The sequence below is a fragment of the Mobula birostris genome, chromosome 2, assembly GCF_030028105.1.
Source record: "Mobula birostris isolate sMobBir1 chromosome 2, sMobBir1.hap1, whole genome shotgun sequence".
Lineage (NCBI taxonomy): Eukaryota > Metazoa > Chordata > Chondrichthyes > Myliobatiformes > Myliobatidae > Mobula > Mobula birostris.
The window spans coordinates 208744981-208769045 of NC_092371.1; the positions used below are offsets into that span (position 1 = coordinate 208744981).

Consider the following 24065-nt stretch of genomic DNA (forward strand, 5'->3'; position numbering starts at 1 on the left):
TGTTCAATACCTGTGCCTTTGAGGTCAATCATTTAGTTAGTGACAAGATGGTATCCTTCAAAACAAGATTATGACATTGTCAAGGCATCTCATGGCATAAACTAATCAGAACTGTCCTGATAATTCACACAGGAGTTTGTGTGAGTACTCCATGCACCCTGCTATATGCATTGGGTGGCAAAATTATTGACTGAAACAAAGCAACTCAGTAGAGTAACGGTTTAGACACTGTACCTCAGTCTGGGGGAGGGGGTGAAGATTCCCACTTCGGGGAAAATATGACATTCTTTCCATCTCACCCCACGGTAAGAGTGCTTCCTCTTGGCTAAGCAATGGAGTGGCATTCAAGTGGGATGCATCAAGGGGGTCTGCAGCCTTTTTACTCACCCTCCTAGCGGGAGAAGGACGCATGGAGGTGAGAGACTAAAGTAAAGGAATAAGAAGACAAAAAAGGGAAAAATGTAAGTAAATGAAAGAACACCCATTATGGAATGGGGTCGACATTTAAAATTGCTAGGAGTTTCTTACCTACGTTACAGACAAGTATATGGCAGCATAATTAAAAATTTCACCATTTTGACATCAACTTTTTTGGATGTGTTCAATCAAGTACTGTTTAAGTAAACATCATTATGCTTATGCCTCACCTTTGGAGAAACACCAACCATACACTATTTAAGATTCTGAACCTTTGTGCTGCACCACCTCTCAGCTGACCTTTCATTCATAAACTTGCTCATTTGATCAGGACACCAAAGATGGTAGAATTGGACAAATTCTTCCCAGTTTTGGCCCCATTTTAAGGGCAGTGATAATTAGATTAGATTTCTGATTGCTGTAAATAAACCTGTTATTTTACATAAACCTTCACTCATGGAGAGGTGGGCCGTATAAGAAACTTGATGCAATCAAGTGAAGTAGCTGGTGCCTTTTCTAGATACCCAAAGATCTCATGCCATTTCATAGCAGGATCTGTCTGAGTGTTAAGCATCATAAACATGTATTTCTGATGATAATCATTTCTTGTTATGAAAATGGCACTGACATAACAGGTAATCATTTGTCAAATGATTACTTTCTTCCTGAATGAAGATTGGTTTTATTTGTAATCACTGTAGGCCATAATAAATTACATAATTTATTGTGAAAAATATTTCCACCATAGTTAATAATACTGTCCATTTCTAAAAAACCAATACATATCATAAACACACTTTCTAACAAAATATACCTCAACCAAAGCAGAGAAACAAGTTCCTTCCTTTACGTAGAAGCTATGCCAAAAATGATGGCATAATCTCCAAAGAAAATACTCCAATAGTTTTTAACTTTTCATTATATTATACAGGTCTGACTATTGAATTTTAATGAATTACATAAGAGTGTTTTTTTTACCCATTTATTGCAAAGTTTCAGGTTGTGTCGTTTCATAAATTTGGCTGTTATTCCCACAAGGTATCTCCCATGAACATAAAGGGTACTTAAATAAAATACATTAGGAACATATGACCTTAAGACCAACTTGAATGGAACAGCCACTGATTGAATTCAATCATTTATAACACTGCTTGGCAACTCCATCAAGGGAATATTGTTCAACCAGGACAAGATAAAAATTCTAACTTTACAAATTCATTTGTGCTTTTGTGTCTACGTGCAGGCCCTCAATGGAAAATGAACCACAGTCTGAACACATGACCTCCGTGCGTGAAATCAATTAAAACTCAGCTGGATGGAATAAATCAATTAAGTTTGAACTTCAAATAAATACTCAAGAATTATAGTTCAAATTTCAAAGTAAAATTTATTATTGGAGTACATACATGTCACCACATACAACCCTGAGATTCTTTTACTGCGGACATTCTTAGCAAATCTGTGGAACAGTAACTGTAAGCAGGATTCATGGACAACAAACTGTGCAAATACAGATCTAAATAAATAACGAGCATGAAATAACAAGATAAAGAGTTCTTAAAGTGAGATTGTTGGTTGTGGGAGCCCCAGAAGTAGAATCAGTGTCGTTATCCCCTTTTGCTCAAGAGCCTGATGGTTGGGGGGTAGTAACTGTTCTTGAACCTGGTGGTGCGGGTCCTGGGGCACTTGTACCTTCTACCAGATGGCAGCAGCGAGAAAAGAGCATGGCCTGGGTGGGGAGGATCTTTGATGATGAATGTTGCTTTTCTACTGCAATGTTTCATGTGGATGTGCTCGGTGTTGGGAGGGGTTTACCTGTGATTTACTGGACCGAATCCACTACCTTTCGTCAGATTTTCTGCTCAAAGGCATTGGTGTTCCCAGACCAGGCTGTAATGCAGCCAGTCAGCACACTTTCCACCACACACCTATAGATCCGTGCAAAGGTTTTTGAGGACATGCCGAATCTTCGCAGACTCCTGAGGAAGTAGAGGTGCTGTTGTGCTTTCTTTAGTCAGAATTACAGATGTGAAGGGGATGTTTTTCTATGTTTGGGTTGCACGCGGAGACTTGACTGCCAGGCGTGAATATTGAAAATTTAGAGAGAGGCCATGTGTGACTTTCCAATTTATAAAAACATTTTTCTTGCACACATTTCAGAAACGTGCACTCAGAACGTTGCAATATAATTCATTTTTTTGAGTATAAGTAGTGACATCTGAGATCTCCTTCGACGGTAATGATGAATGATAAAGATGGGTTTTCTGACTGATCTTTCAGTGGGGCACCTTGCTCGTGGTATATAATGGAATTTAAAGCAGGTGCAGCACACAGTCTTCCTGATGAACGATTGGAAGTCGTAGGTAACACACCTAAATATTCAGGTTTCTGCATGTGGCTGGTAAGCCTTTGCACCAGCAGGAAAGATTCAAAAAATTACCTTCCCCGACAACTGCAACTGCACTAAGCTAAGATTGTAGGGAAATCTACTTAAAAACAGATTTATTCTTTCTTTCTTGTAAACTCTTCACTCTTTTCTCAACTACTCATGCAGAGCACAGCATAAATGGCATATAGTGCCTTGAAAATGTACTCAGCTCCAATCCTTTGTTCACATAATGGAGATTACAATCAGGGATTTTGATCAATTTAACAGAGAATTTTTGTTTGTGAATCACATGCTCCTTTTTCACTGCAGAGCCCAAAAGACAGGAAAGATTGTAAAGCATGGAAAACTAAAAATTCTAATACTGAAATGTCACCAGTTCAAAAGTACTCATTGCCTTTGTTCAGTATTTAGTTGAACCACCTCTTGCAGTTACTACAGCCAGTAGTATTCTTTTTAGATAAGCCTCTATTAGCTTTGCACAATGTACTGGAGCAAAATTTGCCCATTCCTCCATGGAAAACAAAATTGCCTGAGATGTTCAATCAGGTTAAGGTCAGGAATCTGACTTGGCACTTTCGTCATTTGAAGCCACTCCATGGTTGCTCTGGCAGTGTGCTTTGGGTCGTTGTCCTGCAGATAGACAAACTTCCTCTTCAGTATAAGTTTTCTGGCAGAGGCAAGTAAGCTTTTATCCAGGATCTCTCTGTATTTAGCAGTATTCATCTTCTCATCAATCCTGACCAGATTTCCAGTCCCTGCTGCTGAAAAGCATTCCCATAGCATTATGCTACCTCCATGATACTTTACAGTAGGGATGGTGTTACTTGGCTGGTTCACATTATTAGATTTACGCCACATGTACCGCTAATAAAAAAAATCCTTGCCCATAAAGACTTTGCAAAGTGTCACTTAGAAAATACTGTAAAGAGGTGGAAGAAGGTCTTTTGGTTAGATGAGACTAAAGTGCCCTCAATATGAAGTGGTGCATATGGTGTAAATCTAATACTGCGCATCAGCCAGGTAACACCATGTCTACTAACAAGAAAATCAGGACAGTTGATGAACGCAATGTCTACAGGAGGTATGTTCTTTGTCCAGGAGGTTACTGAACATCTTCAAGGTGCAAGGGCATTACCAGGGAGTTCTGTGTATTAACAAAAGGGCAGTCTATGAATATTTGCACTTTGTAATGCAGGCAGATGGCTGTACCAGCTTTTCCTTCTTCCTTGGACTGAAAGGAAAGAAGAGGTGACTTCTTTCCTTAGGAATAGAGTTTTGATGACCTCTGCAATGGACCAGTGAGCTGTGAGAAGTAGCAGATATTAGTAGCAATGGACTGAAATGTTCCTGAGGCTGGTATGTTAACTGACCTTGACTCTGATCTGAATGGGAAAAAAAAAAATCAGTCAGAGCACATGTAAGGATGTATTTGAGGTCACAAAAAGTCACAGGTCCCAGTAAGCATAAAGGATACAGTGTGAAGATTGATCCTTTAAATGCACAGCTTCAATGAACACAGTCAGTAAAATCTGTTTGTTCAGTAAATTAGAATCATTGTTTTTCAGGCTGTGAGAGTGAAAACTTGCACTGTACAAAATTGCATGCTGCAATGTTATTGCCATCATTTAGCTGGAAAGAAAAAAAACACTTGCAAAAATGAAAAATTCACCAAAGAATGAGGTGATGAAGTAGCTTAGAAGTGATGTTTCCCTCACTTCTATGTTATGCTAATTTTCAACTTTTGGCCACAACTGATTATTATTTCAATTGTGAAGGCTTTGGACAGGATGCAAAAAAGGTTTACTTGAATAGTTCCACAAATGAAAAATAAAGAAGGCTGGAGACACTGTGAGGGCTTCACTTGAAGCTGAGAAGTTTGAGGTATGTGAAAAATGTGTTCAGAATAATGAGCATCTACACAAAGTCATTGATGAAAAACTGTTTCATTTGGTGGAAGGACGGAGAATCAGAGGATACAAGTCTAACGCGACTAACAGAAGAACCAAAAGTGACATAAGAGAATCTCCTCTACGCAGAGAGCAATGGACATCTGGAATGGATTGTCTGACATGGTGGTAGAATTTGATTCAATTAGCGCTGCCTTATAGCTTCAAAGAGAACAAATTGCAGGGACACAGGGAAAGGTTGGGAGGAGAGGAATGACCTGTATTGCATTGTCAGAGAGTTGAAGAGTGAAATGACCTTGCTGGATGTCATTACCATTCTGCAATCCAATTGATTCTAAAGTTTCCTCTGCCAGTCAATAACAGACTCTGTCCTAACTCAATTGCCAGATCTTCTGATTTTCATAACGCCCAAAATCTTTTAACTTCAACTTTAAAGAACTAAGCATCTGGGCTGAGAATTACAGAGAATTACAATCTTATGAGTGAAATAATTTCTCCCTATCATAAAACTAAGTATTTGAGCATCCATCCTATGGCACTGGTCCGAGGTTGTAGCCTACTGGCATATTTTCTTCCTCAGAATTTATGACTTCTCTTCGCCAGTTCTTATTCCTCATAAGCACATTACCCACACATCACCTTGCTGACCAGCCTCCTGTGCGGATTCCTATTGAAAATCTCTGAAAATACAAATATATCACATCCACTGATTCCACCACCTTATTCTACTCTTCACATCTATGAAGAATTCTAAGCCTGATCTTCCTTTCATAAATCCACGCTGATCCTGTTCAATCCTACTTACTGTATCAATGAATCCTGTTAACACATCCTTAATTATTCCCTTCAGTATCTTCATTGCTACTGACATTCAGCAAACATGTAGGGCGTTCCTTTTTCCCTTTCTTGCACCCTTCTCAAACAGAGATGCCACATTTACCACATTTGAATCTATGTGAGCAATTTCAGGATTCTGGAAGATGATAACCTGCTCATGGTTATCAAGATAATAACCAGATAATTAGTGCAATCACTCTCTATATAGCCAACTCTTTCAAAGCTCTGGAATGTACTACCTTGCGATTTTAGTCTCTAGTGCACTTTTAAACAAAAATTTATTTTCTCCAATTCCTCATTCTCATTGGGTCCTTGGTTCTTGGATATTTCTTGTAGTTTTTTTTGTATTTTCTTTCAAGACAGTTACAAAGTATGTAATTGCTCTGCTAAATTCTTGTACTCCATTATTAAATATCTTACCTCTGTATGCAGCCCACATTGAACTTACCTCAGGAGCTGCCCTTCTAATTACAGAAAGGGCCAGATCATGCTTGAGTCAGCAGTCTTTCAGCTAATGGGGAGTGTTCTTAGGCATTAAGTTCAACCAACAATGATCAAAAGCAGAGTGGTGGGAGTGCGGGAGAGAAGAGCATGCTTGGGGTAGCGTGGATTGCCCTTTGAGGGCCAGATGGACTTGCACAAACTTATAAATAATATGCACGTTGTTACATACCTCAAGGAGATCTTGTGACTTTCTTGTGAGAATGATGTAATGGTCTTTTGGAGGTCACCTGATGTAATTTTCCCGCCGATGTGAGGTCATGTGATGACATTTTCACCACGGGTATATAAGGGAAGACCTCAGATGACACAGTTAGTTTTTAGTTTTCTGTTTTCCAGTTAGAACATTAATGAGATACTCTGCTCCGCTGTGTATTTGCAGTATGATGCAGTTTTGATTTTAAACTTTTAACAAAAGTTTATAATTTTTGTCGTGCAAAGGAGATTCTCCTTGAATGGTAGCACTTTTGTGAGGACTCCACTGCACCTAAAGCCCCTTCCAAGATGCAAAAGTCACACTGAACAAAAGATGAAGGTTCCACACTTAGCAGGGTTTCTTTTAAAATCTGCACGGCGGCAGTGAGCAGCAGAGGGCTATAAAAGTGCTGTTCATCAGCATGGATGGTCTCTGATCACTCTGCCTATGATTGTAGCATTGCGTCCAGTCCTTAAAATAAGTTAGAGTTTGCACTTTGATCAACATTAAGTTTATTCTTTTGGAAATGGAATGTTCACTTTCATGATCAAAATCTTCCCAGAAACTTCAGGGTGCTATATTTGGACAAACTGGGTACACAAAAATCTTTGATAATACCTTAGTAAAGAGTGGAACTTTCTCTAACGTTATCACTGCAATTTTTGCTTTTGCAATGCAGTTTTAACTGGGATTCTGCAGATGCCTTTCAGAGCCAATGCTCATGCTGCCTGCAATATGCATTTGTAAATACAACCCTTAGGTTTCAGTTTGGTTCAGCAATCCACATTCTTGGCTCTGAGCCAGAGGTTTGTAGATATATACGCTGCTTCAGGACTTGAACACGTCATTTTGGCTGCCACTATAGGATGATACTGAAAACCAGCTGTAAAGTCCAACTCCAAAAGGATACCCAACTAATCATCCTACTAAACAACCCGGGTCCAGATGGTTGGTGTTTATACCAAGGATGAGACACATTATCAAATATGTTTTTTTTTCTTATTGTTATCTCCAAAACTGCTAATGTACCCAAAACCAAGGATAATAAAGTCAAACAAATCTCCATAAAGATTGTTCTATCTATATATTTTAAAACAGTGTTAGAGCTTCCATTTCTTTTATCACCCAGGCTACGTACTTAAAGACAGAGACTTCATATCAGATGGCAATAGTGTACAATCAGCAGTAATGTACTCCAGAAATATTCAAATATGCTGCAACCCAATGTGGTGAAACCAGTTGTGGACACAACCAGCTGAGAGACTTTTTAGCTCACTACACCTCATTGGAACAAAACCCAAATGGGTGAAAATGGGTTGAAGTCTTTTTACTCAACAATTCTATGTCATATTATTTCAGAAATTATTTTAAAGCTTAACCTATTTCATTTGAGAAATTACAAAACAAAAAAAATAATAACCAAAAGGGAAAAAAAATCAGAAAAAGGAGTAGGTTCCAATGAATTAAAAGGGGAATAGCAACAGAAGTGCATGAGAGTGACCTGGACGCCGTGGTGCTCTCATCCACTTGATGACGTTCTTTGGTTGAGAGAGGATGGGGGTAATTGTTGGAGACATCTTGCTTAATTGCTGCAGTGCATCCAGCAGACATACAAACTCTGTGCACAATTCATTGACAATGGATGCGTAGCACATGGAGAATATTCCATCCTACTCTTGCCTTGCATAGAGAAGCTTTTGGATATACGGAGCTGGTCCTACTCATTCCTGAATGACCAGCCTTTTGTCTGTCTTTATAACCGCAGCATTTTGTGTTTGGTCCAGCTGGATTACTGGCAAATAGTGGCACCACACTGTTTTGCCATTAGCCAGCTTACACCTGAACCAACTACTCCCAAGATGTTGCTGTTAGAAACCTGGCAACCAGGACTGAATGTCCAGATGAAATGGCTAAATTGTCGCTTGTTGGAGAGGTTATTATTTGGAACTTGCTGTGCAAACTTGCAGAACACTTAACACTCAATAGCTCACACCCAGGAGGTTGTCTAGACCTTGCAATATGGATAACGTTATTATCTATGGAATTTATGAATAGAAATGTAAAATCATCAGTAACTTAGCAGCCATTCTCTCACAGGGATTCAAAGGAGAAAGGGTGAAAGGTAAGAGGTGGGGCAGAGGGAGGGGGAAAGATAGTGAAGAAACATGGATCCATTGCTATATTAAGGAGAGTCTTGGGGGAACTTTGACTTAGTGGGCAACTGGTGTGACGCTTCCGAAATAACAATTGATGGGCTTAAATTTCATGAGAGAGAGTTCTTCATATCTGCAGGTTGAAGTAAGTGTTGAGGGCATGAGCAAGAGAAGAAATGAAATTACTTTAAACAGATAATCAGTAAAGAAAGCCCAAAAGCTGGGATGATCTGCGCTTTCTAAATTAGCAATTGGAGATTAATAATTTTTAGGCTTAATTGATCTTAGACCATAAGACATAGGAGCAGAATTAGGCCATTTGACACATTGAGTCTGTTCCATCATTTCATTATGGCTGATCCATTTTTCCTCTTGGCCTCAATCTCCCGCCTCCCCCCATATCCCTTCATGCCCTGACCAACCATCAAACTCCACCTTAAATATATATAAGGACATAAGAAGTAGAAGCAGGATAGGCCATCTGGCCTGTCAAGCCTGCTCCACCATTCAATAAGATCATAGCTGATCTGGCCATGGACTCATCTCCACCTACCTGCCTTTTTCCCATAACCCTTAATTCCCTACTATGCAAAAATCTATCCAGACTCGTCTTAAATATATTCAGACTTGGCCTCCACAGCCACCTGTGGCAATGAATTCCACAGATTCACCACTCTCTGTCTAAAGAAATTTCTCCTCATCTCTTGTTCTAAATGGCTGTCCCTCTACTCTGAGGTTGTCTCTTCTGGTCTTCGACTCTTACACCAGAGGAAACATCCTCTCCACATCCACTCTATGAAGGCCTTTCACCATCTGATAGGTTTTTAATGAGGTCACCATTCATTCTTCTGGTTCCAGAGAATACAGTCCCAGGGTCATCAAACACCCTTCATATGACAAGCCGCTCAATCTTGGAATCATCTTCATGAAACTCCTTTGAACCCTCCCCAGTTTCAGCACATCCTTATGATGGATTGTTAAGGCAATCAGCCTTCCATATAAAAAAGTATTTTCGACCACTGTGAGAATGATGAGAATTAATACAACTTTGAATTATGAAGCAGTCATGATGAAACATTAGCACTGATGTATGCCTACGAGTCTGCTTCGCATCTCAAGAAAGACATATTGTCTGCAGTGGAAGGATTACTACTGTTACATATCAATAATTTAGGGATCTTGAGCGAAAGCCAGCTAAATTTGGCAGAGCAAGCTTCATGCTATGAAATGTTGTAAAATTCTGACCAATGCTGTTGGGAGAGATCCACATGGTGTTTTCTCACCCACGTTAATATGGTTCATCTTTATGCATGAAAGCTGGCTGAAGAAAGACAGAAGAAAGTCATTTAGTGAGGCTGAAGATGAAAACTCTAGACCCAAAAAGGAACTGTGGATAATAATCCTGATTTGGAGTTAATGGCAGAGATGGTTGGGAATACGATTTACATTCAATGGCCACTTTATTAGGTAGTCCGTGTACCTAATAACGTGGCCATCGACTGTACATTCGTAATCTTCTACTGTTGCCGTCCATCTGTTAAAGTGTTGTGTGTTCAGAGGTGCTCTTCTGCACACCACTGTTGCCTTCCGAACAGCTTGAACCAATCTGGTCAGAGAAGTTGCTTGGAGTGTTCTTTTGTCTTCATGCTGCAGTTTTTGCCAGAATACTGACTCATTAGCAGTTGGACCTTCCAAATACAGGTGTATTTTTACTACATTCAGTTGAAACACCTTGACTACACACAGGTGATCTCCATTTAACTAATTATGTGACTTCTAAAACCAATTGGCTACCCCAGTAATGATATGACGTGTTATATTGAAGGAGGTGAATACTTATGCAACAATGATTTTGTTTCATATTTAGTAATTAATTTAGATCACTTTATAGAGATCTGTTTTCACTTTGACACGAAAGAGTCTTTTTCTGTTGATCAGTGTCGAAAAAGCCAAATTAAATCCACAATAATTCAATGTTGTAAAACAATAAAACATGAAAACTTCCCGGTTGGGGGGGGGGGGTGAATACTTTTTATAGGTAGTGTATAGTTTTCACCACCCTTTGGATAAAATCACTGCTTTGAGGATGCACAAAGTACATAAGTAAGCCACATTAGCTGTCTGCACTAAAAGGAAGACAACCCAAGAGCCTCCATTTTTTCCCCTAGTCTTGCCATAGTAAATCTATTCTATCTTCTCCAAGGCCATAACATCTTTCCCTCAGTCTGATGTCCAGAAATTTACACAGAACTGCAAATGAGGCACAGCGAATGAACTGCAGAAGTTCAGCAGATACAACTTCTTCATTTTTAGATTCAAAATAATGTATTACTTTCACAAGTGCCTCAGCAACTTGTCCTTCTGCTACATTCAAATACTACTGTGCATGTACTATTTTGTTTCTGGTTTTGCAGTCCCCCCATTAATATCAGTCTGATTCAGCTGCCTCTTCATAAAGCATTTCTCCAAGTGCATGATACCACCGTTATTCCCCATTCCAACGCATTGGCTTCTCCCGTTCCCATTTACCACCAATAAAACTCCTCATTGTATTTCTTACAAACACACAGGTCATTTATGCATAACAAATGTATGAGTGTATGATAATGCAATTTGGTAGAAGAAAGAATAGTGCAGACTATTATCCAAATGGGAAGAAGGTTCAAACATCAGAGGTGCAGGAGAACTTAGGAGTCCTCATGCAAGACTCCCAGAAGGTTAATTTGCAGCTTGAGCCTGTGGTAAAGAAGGCAAATGCAATGTTGGCATTTATTTCAGGGGGAATAAAATATAAAAGCAAGGAGATAATGCTGAGTCTTTCTAAGACACTAGCCAGGCCACACTTAGAGTATTGTCAATAATTTTGGGCCCCATATCTGAGAAAGGATGTGTTGTCATTGGAGAGAGTCCAGAGGAGGTTCACAAGGGTGATTCTGGGAATGAAGCGGTTAATATATGAGGAAAGTTTGTCAGCTTTGGGCCTGTACTCACTGGAATTCAGAAGAATGTGGGAGAGGGGGAAATCTCATTGAAACCTACCAAATGTTGAGAGGACTAGATAGGGTGGATGTGGAGAGGATGGTCTGGGTATCCAGAACTGGAGGACACAGCCTCAAAAGTGAGGCGTGACCTTTTAGAACAGAGGTAAGGAGGAATTTTTTTTTAGCCAGAGAGTAGTGAATCTGTGGAATGCTCTGCCATAGACTGCAATGGAGGCCAAGTCCATGGGAATATTTAAGGTGGAAGCTGATTGTTTCCTGTTCAGTTAGGGCATCAAAGGATATGGTGAGAAGGCAGGTGTATGGGATTGAGTGGGATCTGGGATAAGCCACGATGGAATGGCGGAGCAGACTTGATGGGCTGAATGGCCTAATTCTGCTCCTATGTCTTATGGCCTTATGGTCTAACATGTATACACTCAACACCAAGCCTCTGTATCATACTCTGCAAGCTATCGTTAAGCCAAATACACATACAAACTGCCACTGTCTTGTTTATAAAGAAGGTTATGTTAGCTTATCATGAGCTTTCCTTGGAAGGACGTTTCATGTCAATTATTTAACAGAAAACATGTGGAGATGGACTAAAGGATTCAAAATAAAGCTACTTCAGACCTAACAGAAAAAAAGGGCTAGTCAAACGCAGCAGTGAGAAAGGAGGAAGTTGGGAGATTAAGGTTTAGATAGCTAAGAAGTGATAGGGGTAGAGGAGGAAAAGTGAATGGAGGGGAGAGGAAAAGTGTATGGAGGGGAGAGGAAAAGGAAGGGAAAATTCCAGTTTCAGAAACATGAAGAAATTAACTCATACACTTCAGATGGTATTTCAGTGCCTATAGAATAGTTTGGTACATTCTGAGATAAATGAAAGTACTCTTTTTATGGGAATACCACCCATGGGGAGGAAACTATCTGGAGTTTGCTCAGATCCAAAGTGCCCCAGTGCACAGTGAGCTATTTGTTGAGTTTTAAGATCTGATGAAAGGAAGTATGAGATAAATTGTAATAGTAATACATTTCCAAAGACAAAAAGGAATGGTAGTCACTGCAAAGTCAAAACTTTAAGCTCTTAAATACTAAAACACCGCAGCATCACAACTGCCTGCCTGTATCTGCCGCATCTTCCATTGATGGCAGCAATATAGGTGAGTTTCTACTTCTATTCACACCAGCTTCTCCTCCTCTTGGTGCTATTTCTTCAGCTGCATTCTCTGAGGTACTGTAAGTGTTGCAAAGTTTGGACTTGCCAAGGTTTATGAGAAACATGAGAAACTGGGTAGCAGGCAGTAACATCAATCTGTTCCTCTGGATCTAAAGTGGTTGAAGAAAGGAATGAATGTTAGAATAATGGGGCACATCTCCACAATGGACTAAGATTGAGAGGTGCAGTGTAAGACAGTTGTATCTATGGAACTGACTATGTGAGAAGCTATAGCAAGGTTAATATATTATCTTTGGTCATCTTCTTCTTTCCACACAAATATTCACTTATTTTTCCAAGAAAAAACAAAAAAGAGGTGATTGAGTCTGATATACAAACAGAAAATGCTTGATAAACGAAACCGTGTGCACAGCATCTCCAAAAGAGGGACAGTGAAAAGATCAGGGACCCTTCATCAGAACAATATTTCTCCAAAGAGAACTTATTATTGTGGATTCTGCTTAATTGGACTATCAGTAAATTGGGCCAGCCACTTATTTGGGACAACTCTTAAAGAACAAAAACTAATTGAGAAAATACCTTGGATTTTCTTTGTTTATTTGGGACAGAATACTACTTAATTGGGACAAGAGACTGTTGCTAAACAACTTCTAACCAGCGTTAGTCACGTGCAGTTGTGTGACTGTTAGACATTGCATTGCACTTAGAATGAACAGGTTTTACATAGTGTCAGTTGTGTGTATTTCTGTTCAAAAAGCAGTGATTCTTGTCACTTACAGTATAGTTGGAGAGAAATTCATACCTGTTTTGCTCACTGTGGTTTCAAGCAATCAGATTTAGAGTTGCCAGAAGCATTCAATGGCGAGTGAAAATTAAATGATTTCACTACTTCAACAAGTTAGAAACTGCAAAGAATTTGAATGCATCAACAATTATCTGAAATGTTACAATGAAAATGAAGATTCGAAGGATGCATCTGCCAAAACCATTGTATGAAGGGAGTTCATTATCTGTATTAGATGTCTGTGCTGATTTTATTCATTTACAGTCAATCAAAAGAACACGGCAGCACAGTGGATGAATTCATCAATCATTAACGCAACTAATACACAGTTGTATGGCACTGAAGAGGTATTAGTAGTGTTCTAATTGGCACTGAATTTCATTTAAATAAATAAACTCTTGCTTAGTTCAACATTAGTTTTTCTTTTTTATACCTTTTAGCTATTTCCATGAAGCTTTGTGTAATTGGGGAAGCCACTCAATTGGGCAAAAATGTACCGGTCCCAATCTGTTAGTGTGGCAATATAGATACTGAGTTCAACAGTTACTGGAGTTTTGCAGTGATTCCCTTGGGGCTTGACTCATGTTTATATAACTTTATCCTTACTTCCTGGATTTTGTACTCTGTAATAAAGCACTAAGTACCACATTTTATGAACTGATTGGTTACCATGTCATGCCACTGTCAAAGACCTGTACTCAACTGCCAAAGGTTACCATCTTTACTACTGCATGACTTAGTCTGCATTGTCTCTCCTGATTTTTCCCACCAAATTTTTATCTGCTTGCCAATGACTGCTCGAGGTTCATTGCCATCTTCCTCACTGATGACTGCACTAAAAAGTTTTGGATCATTTACAACGTCTGCACTCGTGCTCGCCAACCCAAGTTCAGGACACTAACATACAGTAAAGATAGGAGTTGTCATGGTACTGAGACCTGGATTACATTCTAGTTTTTAAATCATTTTTAAATCCATTACAGGTCCAGTTTCTTTTTCATTGGGCAACTTTGTTTCCCACTTAGTCACTTAGTCATCCAGTGTGCTTCAGTCTTGCCATAAAAAAATGGTACTTCATCAAAATGGATTTTTGAAAATCAGAGATGACAATATTAACTGTAACATTTTTACTCAGCATCTTGGGTAACACATCAAAATACACAATTGTCTTTAACAATGTAAAGTTCCAGTAGGAGAGCTGCACTATTTTTCCCAATCGGTTTATGCTTATCTGTTCACTTTATCCCTGATAATTATATGGAGTTATAATATTAAAGTTTATATTATTATATTAAAGTTAAAAAAAACATAATGTTTGAATCCTCTTGAGAAGGTTTTTTAAAAATTACAACCTACAGGGCATACCTGTGATCTGCTGCAGAATGGGGATGCAGGGGATGTAATCACTGAGCTCTGATCCGGCAATGACCCACAGTTAATGTGGAATATGTTACTAGGCACCTCCTTGTGACATGCCTTCATAGTCAACCATGTGGCACCTGATACGGGAGAGAGATGGCCTTACCATGTCACATTCATTGTTTACTGTCACTTTATTCCATCTGCTCTCAGCTACTACAGGTTGTTAACATCGTATTAACCTCAGCTTGTCACCTCTTGTACAGTGTGCCCTGGAAGGTTAAATAAAGCAATGCTTCCCATAAACACTTCATGAAGTATCACTCCTCCTTAACTAGTTCGCCACGGCACTGCTGTACTTTCCTCTTGTTGGCTCTGCTTTATGTGTTTGTGTAGGATTTGCCTTGGATTTTATCTCTTGCTTTTTCCCTCCTTCATAGTTAACAAGATGAAATAATATTTTAGAAATATTTCATTTACTCCAGCCATGGTTTCAAGGGAATGCAATCTATCGAACTGGCATTTCTCCAGAATCTCCCTTCTACCTGCTCTTTTCAGTTAACCCCTAACTTGTAAACCATAAGACATAGGAGCAGAATTAGACCATTTAGCCCATTGAGTTTGCTCTGCTATTCGATTCATGACTGATCTTTTTGTCCCCTCCTCAGCCCCACTCCCCACCTTCTCCCTGTAACCTTTGATGCCGTCTCCAATCAAGAACCTATTAAGCTCTGCCTTAAGTACATGCAATGACTTGGCCTCCACAGCTGTCTGTGGTAATAAATTCCACAAATTCACCACCTTCTGGCTAAAGAAATTTCTCTGCATCTCTGTTTTAAATGGACGCTCCTCTATTCTGAGTCTGTGCCTTCTTGTCCTAGACTCCCCCACCATGGGAAACATCCTTTCCACGTTGACTCTGTCTAGGCCTTTCAACATTCAAAAGGCTTCAATGAGATCCCCACCCATCCTTCTGGATTCCAGTGAGTACAGACCCCGAGCTATCAAATGTTTTTTGTATGATAACACTTTAATTTCCGTAATCATCCTTGTGAACCTACTCTGAACCCTCTCCAATGCCAGCACAACTTTTCTCAGATGAGGAGTCCAAAACTGTTCACAATACATAAGGTGCAGTCTCACCATTCTCAGAATCACGTCCATGCTCTTGTATTCTAGACTCTTGAAATGAATGTGAACATTCATTTTACCTTCCTCACCACTGATGCTATCTGGGTGTTCTGCACAAGGACTCCCAAGTCCCTCTGCATCTCAAATTCCTGGATTTTCTCCCCGTTTAGAAAATAGTCTGCACATTTATTTCTACTACCAAAGTGCATTTTCCAACATTGTATTTCATTTGCCACTTTCTTGCCCATTCTCCTAATCTGTCAACGACCTTCTGCAGTCTACCTGTTTCCTCAACACCACATACTCCTCCACCAATCTTCATATCACCTGCAAACTTGGCAACAAAGCCATCTATTCCATCATCTAAATCATTGATATACAGCACAAAAAGAAGTGGTCCCAAGATCCCTGCAGAACACCACTAGTCACTGGCAGCCAACCAGAAAGGGATCTTTTTATTCCCACACACTGCCTCCTAACAATCAGCCAACGCTCTAACCATGTTAATAACTTTCCTGTAATACCATGGACTCTTAACTTGGTAAGCAGCCTCATGTGTGGCACCTTGAAAGGCCTTCTGAAAGTCCAAATATACAACAACCACTGCATCCCCTTTATCTATCCTACTTGTAATCTCCTCAAAGAATTCCAGGAGATTCTTCAGGCAAGATTTTCCCTTAAGGAAAGCACGCTAATTTTGTCTTACCTTGTCCTGTGTCACTAAGTACTCCATAAGTGCAACCTTAACAATTGACTCCAACATCTTCAGAACCACTGAGGTCAGGCTAACTGATCTATAATTTCCTTTCTGCTGCCTTCCCCCTTTCTTAAAAAGTGGAGTTATATTTGCAATTTTCCAGTCCTCTGGCACCATGCCAGAGCCTAATGATTTTTTGAAAGATCATTACTAATGCCTCCACAATCTCAACCGCTACATTTTTCAGAACCCTAGAGTGCAGTTCATCTGGTCCATGTAACTTATGTATCCTCAGGTCTTTGAGCTATTTGAGCACCTTCTCCCTTGTAATAGTAACTGCCATCACTTCTCTTCCCTCACACATTTGAACATCTGGCACACTGCAAGTGTCTTCCACAGTGAAATCTGATGCAAAATACTCATTTAATTCATCTACCAACTCCTTGGCCCCAGTTATTATTTCTCTGACCTCATTTTCTAGCGGTCCTATATCCGTTCTCATTTCTCTGTTGTTTTTTATATAGTTGAAAAGCTTTTATTATTCACTTTGATATTGTTTGCTAGCCTACATTCATATTTCATCTGTTCCCTCCTAATGATTCTTCTAGTTGCTCCCTGTAGGTTTTTAAAAACTTCCCAATTCTCTCTCTTCCTGCTAATTTTTGCTTTGTCGTATGCCCTCTCTTTTGCTTTTACAATAGCTTTGACTTCCTTTGTCAGCCACAGTTGTACTATTTTGCCATTTGAGTATTTCTTTGTTTTTGGAATATATCAGAATCAGGTTTATTATCACTGGCATGTGACGTGAAATTTGTTAACTTAGAAGCAGCAGTTCAATGCAATACGTAATCTAGCAGAGAGAGAGAAAAAATAATAATAAATAAAATAAAACAATAATAAATAAACAAGTAAATCAATTACATATATTGAATAGATTATTAAAAATGTGCAAAGACAGACATGCTGTATATTAAAAAAAGTGAGGTAGTGTCCAAAGCTTCAAAGTCCATTCAATTTTCCCAGAAATTCACGCCAGTGTTGCACTGCTGTCATCCTTGCCAGCATCTTCTTCCCATTTACTTTGGCCAAATGCTCTCTCATACCACTGTAATTTCCTTTACTCCACTGAAATACTGCCACATCAGACTTTACTTTCTCCCTATCAAATTTCAAGTTGAACTCAACCATATTGTGATCACTGACTCCTCAGGGTTCTTTTACCTTAAGCTCCTTAATCGCCACCAGTTCATTAAATAACACCCAATCCAGTATAGCTGATCCCCTAGTAGGCTCAATGACAAACTGCTCTAAAAAGCCATTGGCATTCAACAAACTCACTCTCTTGAGATCCATTCCCAACCTGATTTTCCCAATCAACCACCATGTAGAAACCTCCTGTGACTATCCTGTGCCTTTTCTATTTCCTGTTGTAATCTGTGGTTCACATCCCAGCTACTGTTGGGAGGCCTGTATATAACTGCCATCAGTGTTCTTTTACCTTTGCAGTTTCTTAACTCAACCCAGAAGGATTCAACATCTGCCGTTCCTATGTCACATCTTTCTAATGACTTGATGCCATTCTTTACCAGCAGAGCCACGCTTTTCCATCTGCCTACCTTCCTATCCCTCCAGTACAAAGTGTAACCTTGGACATTCAGCTCCCAACTACAACCATCCTTCATCCACGATTCAGTAATGGCCACAACATCATACCCAACAATCCGTAATGGTGCAACAAGATCATCCACCTTATTTCTTGTAGGTATAGTCTTGGCCAGAATCATGAATTATTTAAATTGTCCAATTTCACAAATTAGCACAGAACAGTTCTTGCAGTTTTAAGTAATCACTCCACTCCAGACCGGCATCAGAGTTGGCTGTGGCATTTTCACTTCTTTCATTTGAAAGAATTATGTGTCAATACTGATTTCACTATGTAATAATTAAGGTGAGGATGGGATGGTAATACAATTCCTTCCTTCATTGTAACTCTGGTTCAAATCTCCTACACAGATGAGAGTTAGCATTGCTTCTTATTGATAATACAAGATTTCTATATTAACTGCACAGACAGACACACTCACACATGCAAAAGTGATCAGTTTCAGATGCAGTGTTAGGGTCTTTCTGAGTTCAAATAGAATCTTGAATGTCGAATGTGATGTATTGCTTATTTTGGCTCCAGTGAAAATGTTCACCATCAAGTGAAACAGTAACGCTAATTTGGGTCAATTTTTCATCACTGCAAGCCACCATAAGGTACACATATTATATTATTCCCCATGTAATCTATCTTTTAGAGTGGGGTTCCCAACCTGGAGTTCACAGAACCTTTGCTTAATGGTACAGGTCCATGGCATAAAGAAAGGTTAGGAACCTCTGTTTTAGAGCATTACAAATACTCGACAATCAAGTTAATCTCAGGTTGATTAAGTCTTAACGATGTAGCACTTACTGAGGCTACGTTCACACTAGACCGGATAAATCCGTAACCGAAGCTTTTTCTCTTCGCTTTGGCCCTCCGTCCACACTGAAACGGCATTTTCTTCCCCGAAAACAAACCCTTTCTAAAACACCCTCCAGAGTGTGTAAATTTGAAAATGCCAATTGGGCAGAATAGTGTGGACAGGGTAACCAGAGATTTCTAAAAACGCTGTCATGACCTGCCGGAACAGATGGTGACGGCAGCGCGGCACTTCATTGTTTTCTTGATCGCAACCCCCCCACACAACCTAATAATTTCAGAATAGGCAGCAATGAGACTGAAGCCAGAAGAGTTAGAAATATACTCACCAAATACTTTGACCCAAAACCTACTGAATAAATATACTCACTTTGTCCTGTTTTCTGTCCTTGCTTGTATGAAGGTGGTTTACCTATTTATGCAAGTACTTCTCTGACAATAGATGTGTACCAGCCTAATGTAGCATTGTATGGAAATACAAGATAACACTGATGCAGACATGTTTTATACATTTAACAAGGTGCTTTATTAATGCAACAGAGTTAGTCAGTTTTTCAATGTTCGTTAGGCAGGTCATACTGTCCGTGAACTCTCTGTCGGTTGAATCCATACGCTTCAGTATTTGTTTTTTTTTAGTTTTAAGTCCTCCTGCATGAGAGCCAACAGCTGTCCATCATTTGACAATTTCCTTTTAAGTTTTTCTAGTCTGTAACTGCACAAATGTACACTTCCACAGCGAGATTCGACACCAAACATGCCGCTTGTTTTCTGTAGATGTGTCCTGTGCATGCCCAGTAGGTGGAGATTTGCCCAAATACCCGTTTTAATGTGGACGGAGGTATTTTCAAAAACACTTGGTGTGGACGCCTATCGTTTTTCGCGAAACCAGTGTTTTCAAAATTATCCTGTCTAGTGTGGACGTAGCCTGAGACACCATTAAGCAAATTCTATTATTTTAATTTTGGGAAACTCCACATCAACCCATCAACATTTTCAGTGATCTTCCTGTCTAACCATCCAGTTTCCTGAGATCTAAATGCTTAATTTACCAGGTCTTGGCAAGTTGTTCTCTTGACATCACCTTGGTTCCACTCCTCTAAAGTCCTAGGGCCCTAATGTTCTTGCCTGCTGAATTCTCACACCTAAAATGTCCACCTCCACACCAAATGAGCTTAGGCAACTGGTAAGGCTCCCTGCCCAACCTCATGTCCCCTCACTCTGCAGAACCACCTGACCCAAAATCCCCCGTAACCACTGCTCACCCAACCCCATTCCTTAATCAGTTCAGTTGACCCCCAAACTGAATTTTAGTCCTCAGCAACAGATTTCAGCCTCAAACTGTTTCTGCACATATCCAGTAGCCCAGATGCTAAGATGCACCTCAGCCAGGAAAATCTACTGCAGATAAAGAGCTTCAAAAGTGTTCATTTGAACAGAATGAGATATTTCACTCTGGTGAACAGAACAGAAGAAAATCCAATATTTATGAAAAGCAAAGGGAGAATAACTTGGTGATTGTGATGAAAGAAGTTAGATGAAGGATAGAAATTTTGGGAAATAGTTTTCTGTTATTTAAAGCAACATCTGTGGCAGCCTGTAAGCTTGCTCAAAATTGATCTGTGCATTACTGGCTCAAGAGTGAATAAAAAAATCCAACTGCATTCTATCCCACATAGCAACATGAATCATCCCCATTGTGTTTCTGTAACAAAGACAGGAAACAAAACTGGAGAGGAGTTTGTTTTTGGAGTTAACTAATTAATAAATGGGTGATGAAATATTTGTATTTTGAGTGCTTACATTTCATTACACATTGCCATTTGGTTAACTTCTGCCAGTACTTTTATCCTTCATAGTTTATTCGTACAGCTGTTACAATCTGTGCTACAAAATTATGTCATTTTGCTTTGGTGAAACTTTGACAGGACACTGCAGCCGTTGCACAGTAGGAGCCTCCCCAAATCTAATAAAGTTTTTTGAAATTTTTACTAACAGAAAACGGCAAAAACATGATGTCAGAGAAAAGTAGCTGATCTGAGAGTCATACCACTCCTGTTAATTGTTGCCTAAGTTTGTATCTGGTTTTTTAGGCCCTGTCTTGGAAAACCAACAGTAATAAAAGAAACAGATGTGTATTGTGGGTTTTGCTGTTGCAGCTGGAAGAGTGGTGAGTTTTATTTTGTTATGACGATATTCCCCTTCTGATTCAGCCAACTGAATTGATGCTGGACGCAGGAACGGGTTTGCCTTTTGTCCCACTTGGAAAGCTGACAGAAGCAGCCAAACATAGTCACATGTGGCTGAAAGATTTGGGGCACAAACCCACAACAATATAGGCCAGATCTACAATTACACACACTGCTATTGTAATACATACAACCAAAATAGAACCTTGCAGGAAACAGCATGCGGTTTCAGAACAGTGGAAAAGGAACAGAGCAGATATTGTTTGCAGCTTGCATCTCATTATAAGCAAGCAACCTATGATTTCTTCAGATGATAAATTTAGTGTAAAGTCAGCACAAAGTAAAACTTTCTCTTTGGCACTATTTTTCCCCTAACAAAAGAAATTTCAATCTCAAAGATGCCTTGAATTTTAAAGTTCAGTGATTAGCCCTTTTGCCAAGATAATGCCATAATGAGTTTCGCTTTGTTTGCAATTAATGCATTCCTGAAGTAGATATATGCCCCTGTATAAAGAAAGCAATGTACCACTAAGAATATTTCCAAACAATTTGTTAAAGTTTCTGCAGAGGAAATATTCCAGCAAAATATTCTGGCAAATGTAAACATACAATGCAAACTTAACATCCATTTCTTCATCCAAGTCCTCATAGTATTTAAAATGTAAACAAGACATAACTTTTGCATGAATGGATCTCTTTTCCAGAGATCCATCTGTATAGTTGATGTAGCAGTTGCTTTTAATATTGAACAACAACCACTAACACAAGCGGAAACCACTAAAAGACTTGAATTGCTATTGGAGTTAACATAAGGGTTGGGTGTCGGAGGAGGCAAACATATTGTCTACTTGCCTTGGCACAGTAAGCTATCAGAATTAGAACTACACACTCTATCACCTCAATACTTGACTTTTTTCTGTGTTTGCTTGCAGTTTAGGAGCAGGATGGAGATATGCCTTTACCAAAAGAGGTACAAGGCACCCCTTCTCCCCGCTAGCCTGCAGGTCACCCTTGGGCAATATGTAGCACCCGCTTAGCCTCCTGATTAGGGTCATGTGAAGCCATGGGAGCAGGTGGTGGATGGTCGTATGAGCATAGATCTGGTTATGTGACCACTCATGCCAGGGAGACAAAATATGGAGTGTAGATTATATCTAGGATCACCCATGTTATAAAGACACTACCCAGAAGAAGGTGATTGCAAACCACTTCTGGAGAAAAATTTGCCAAGAGCTGACCATGATCAGCCATGTCATACGACACAGCACATAATGATGATGACCATGGTTGGTTGTAGAGAAGAAAAGATATGTAGACATTATTAATTGACAGCTCCAACACCCAAGGTTTAATCTTGATGTCTGGAATTTGCACATTTTCCTGGTGATCACACCTATTTCCACTGAGGGCATGTATTTCTACCCACACCCAAAAGGTGTACAGTACTGACACATGGGTTAATTGGTTACTGCAAACTAGCCCGAGTCTAGATGGATTCTAGGGCAGAAATGGTTTCTGGGGAATAGTGAGCGAATTGTCTTTCACTCAGTGGGCCAAATGGTGTCTTTCTTTGTGGTAAGCAAACATGAAAAAATATAAAATATGAAACACAAAAGAATTATGTTTTCTGAAGAGTTATTTTTCTGGAAAGAATCTTTTAAATTAACATTTCACGTGCGTGTTTGGAGAAAAGGCCCCATGAATTAATCCTGTCTGTTTCTCTCTTGGCTTGAGTGGAAGCTGCTGAGTTTAAATGAAAAATATTTAGCTGGAGTTGGTTTTGGTTTTGATGCTGGCTTGCACAACTGCCTGGCAACAGTGTTACTCTTCTAAAATCCACTCTAATAATTAATCTGTATTAAATAACATACAAGTAAAAACTTGAAGAGAAACATGGCTTGCGCTCAAGGTCCAGAATTCCCTCTGCTTTGTACTAAATTAATATTAAATGAGGCCCACAGCATTTCGCACCTCTCTCTCTGCAAGGGAAATGTGAGAATTCAAGCATCACTCATGACCCGTGCCAACCCTTCTTTCCAACTGGGCCTCAATGAAGAGCTTACTCTACCAGATGTATAATATTTATATACATAGCTACAAGGGTTATTTAAAACTGATTTTGTGGCCACAGATCTGAGATATAAAGAAGGTGCATTGCAAGTTAGCCCCAACATGGCAGAGAGACATTAGTCCAGATGGGAGACCTGAAACTATTTTCCATTTGGGATCTCATTTAAATTTTACTGATAAAGTACACTTAGGTTGAGGTTCACTGGCTTCTTGCACAATGCAGCAGGAAAACAGCTGGCCTCTGACTGGAGTCAGCCGGCAAATTGGTGAGAGTAGGGAAGGGAAGTGCATGTCTGTGTGCGTGCACGCATAGTGGGCTGGTAGTGGAGCAGCTGATGCCAGACAGAAAATGTTTACAGAGTTCCTTTTTGTCTCGCAGAATTCTTCAAATTAACTTGATCGCATTCTAATAACAAAGTAATTGGATCTTTATACCATTAATCCTCAGTGGAAGGATTCCTAACGGATGAAACAGGCCATATAGCCCCTCAAGCCATATCTTCATTCAGCACGAATGTTGCTGATGTATTCTTGCCCTTCACACTGTTCTCTCACCTATTTCCCATAACCCTCAATCTCCCCGTAGTCCAAAGTACATCAATCTTGTTTTTAAGCACAGTTAGTAAGTCCACAGCCACAGTGGATTCAAATAATAAACAACCCTTAAGTAGCCATTGCTGATCCAGAGACAATGGGCCTCATTTTAAATTCCCCTCCAAGGGAAGTACCTTCTCAGCATTTATTTAGATCCCTCAGAATACTGTAACTTTGTTAAGATCACTTTTCTAAACTCCAGACAGCTAAGGCTTATTCTTC

General features: G+C 39.6%; 1 protein-coding gene across 15 annotated transcripts in view; it reads right to left on the minus strand.

Annotated features, from left to right (window-relative positions):
* dnmt3ab (DNA (cytosine-5-)-methyltransferase 3 alpha b) overlaps positions 1-24065 on the minus strand; it is a 514213-nt gene that overhangs the window by 134692 nt on the left and 355456 nt on the right. For 13 of the 15 annotated variants that reach the window (XM_072251369.1, XM_072251365.1, XM_072251366.1 and 10 more), the window contains one exon: positions 235-423. The exons of the other annotated variants lie outside the window; for them this stretch is intronic. In XM_072251369.1, coding sequence (XP_072107470.1) covers positions 235-423 — 189 coding nt within the window. The remainder of the gene's footprint in view (positions 1-234; positions 424-24065) is intronic. 15 annotated transcript variants of the gene reach the window in all.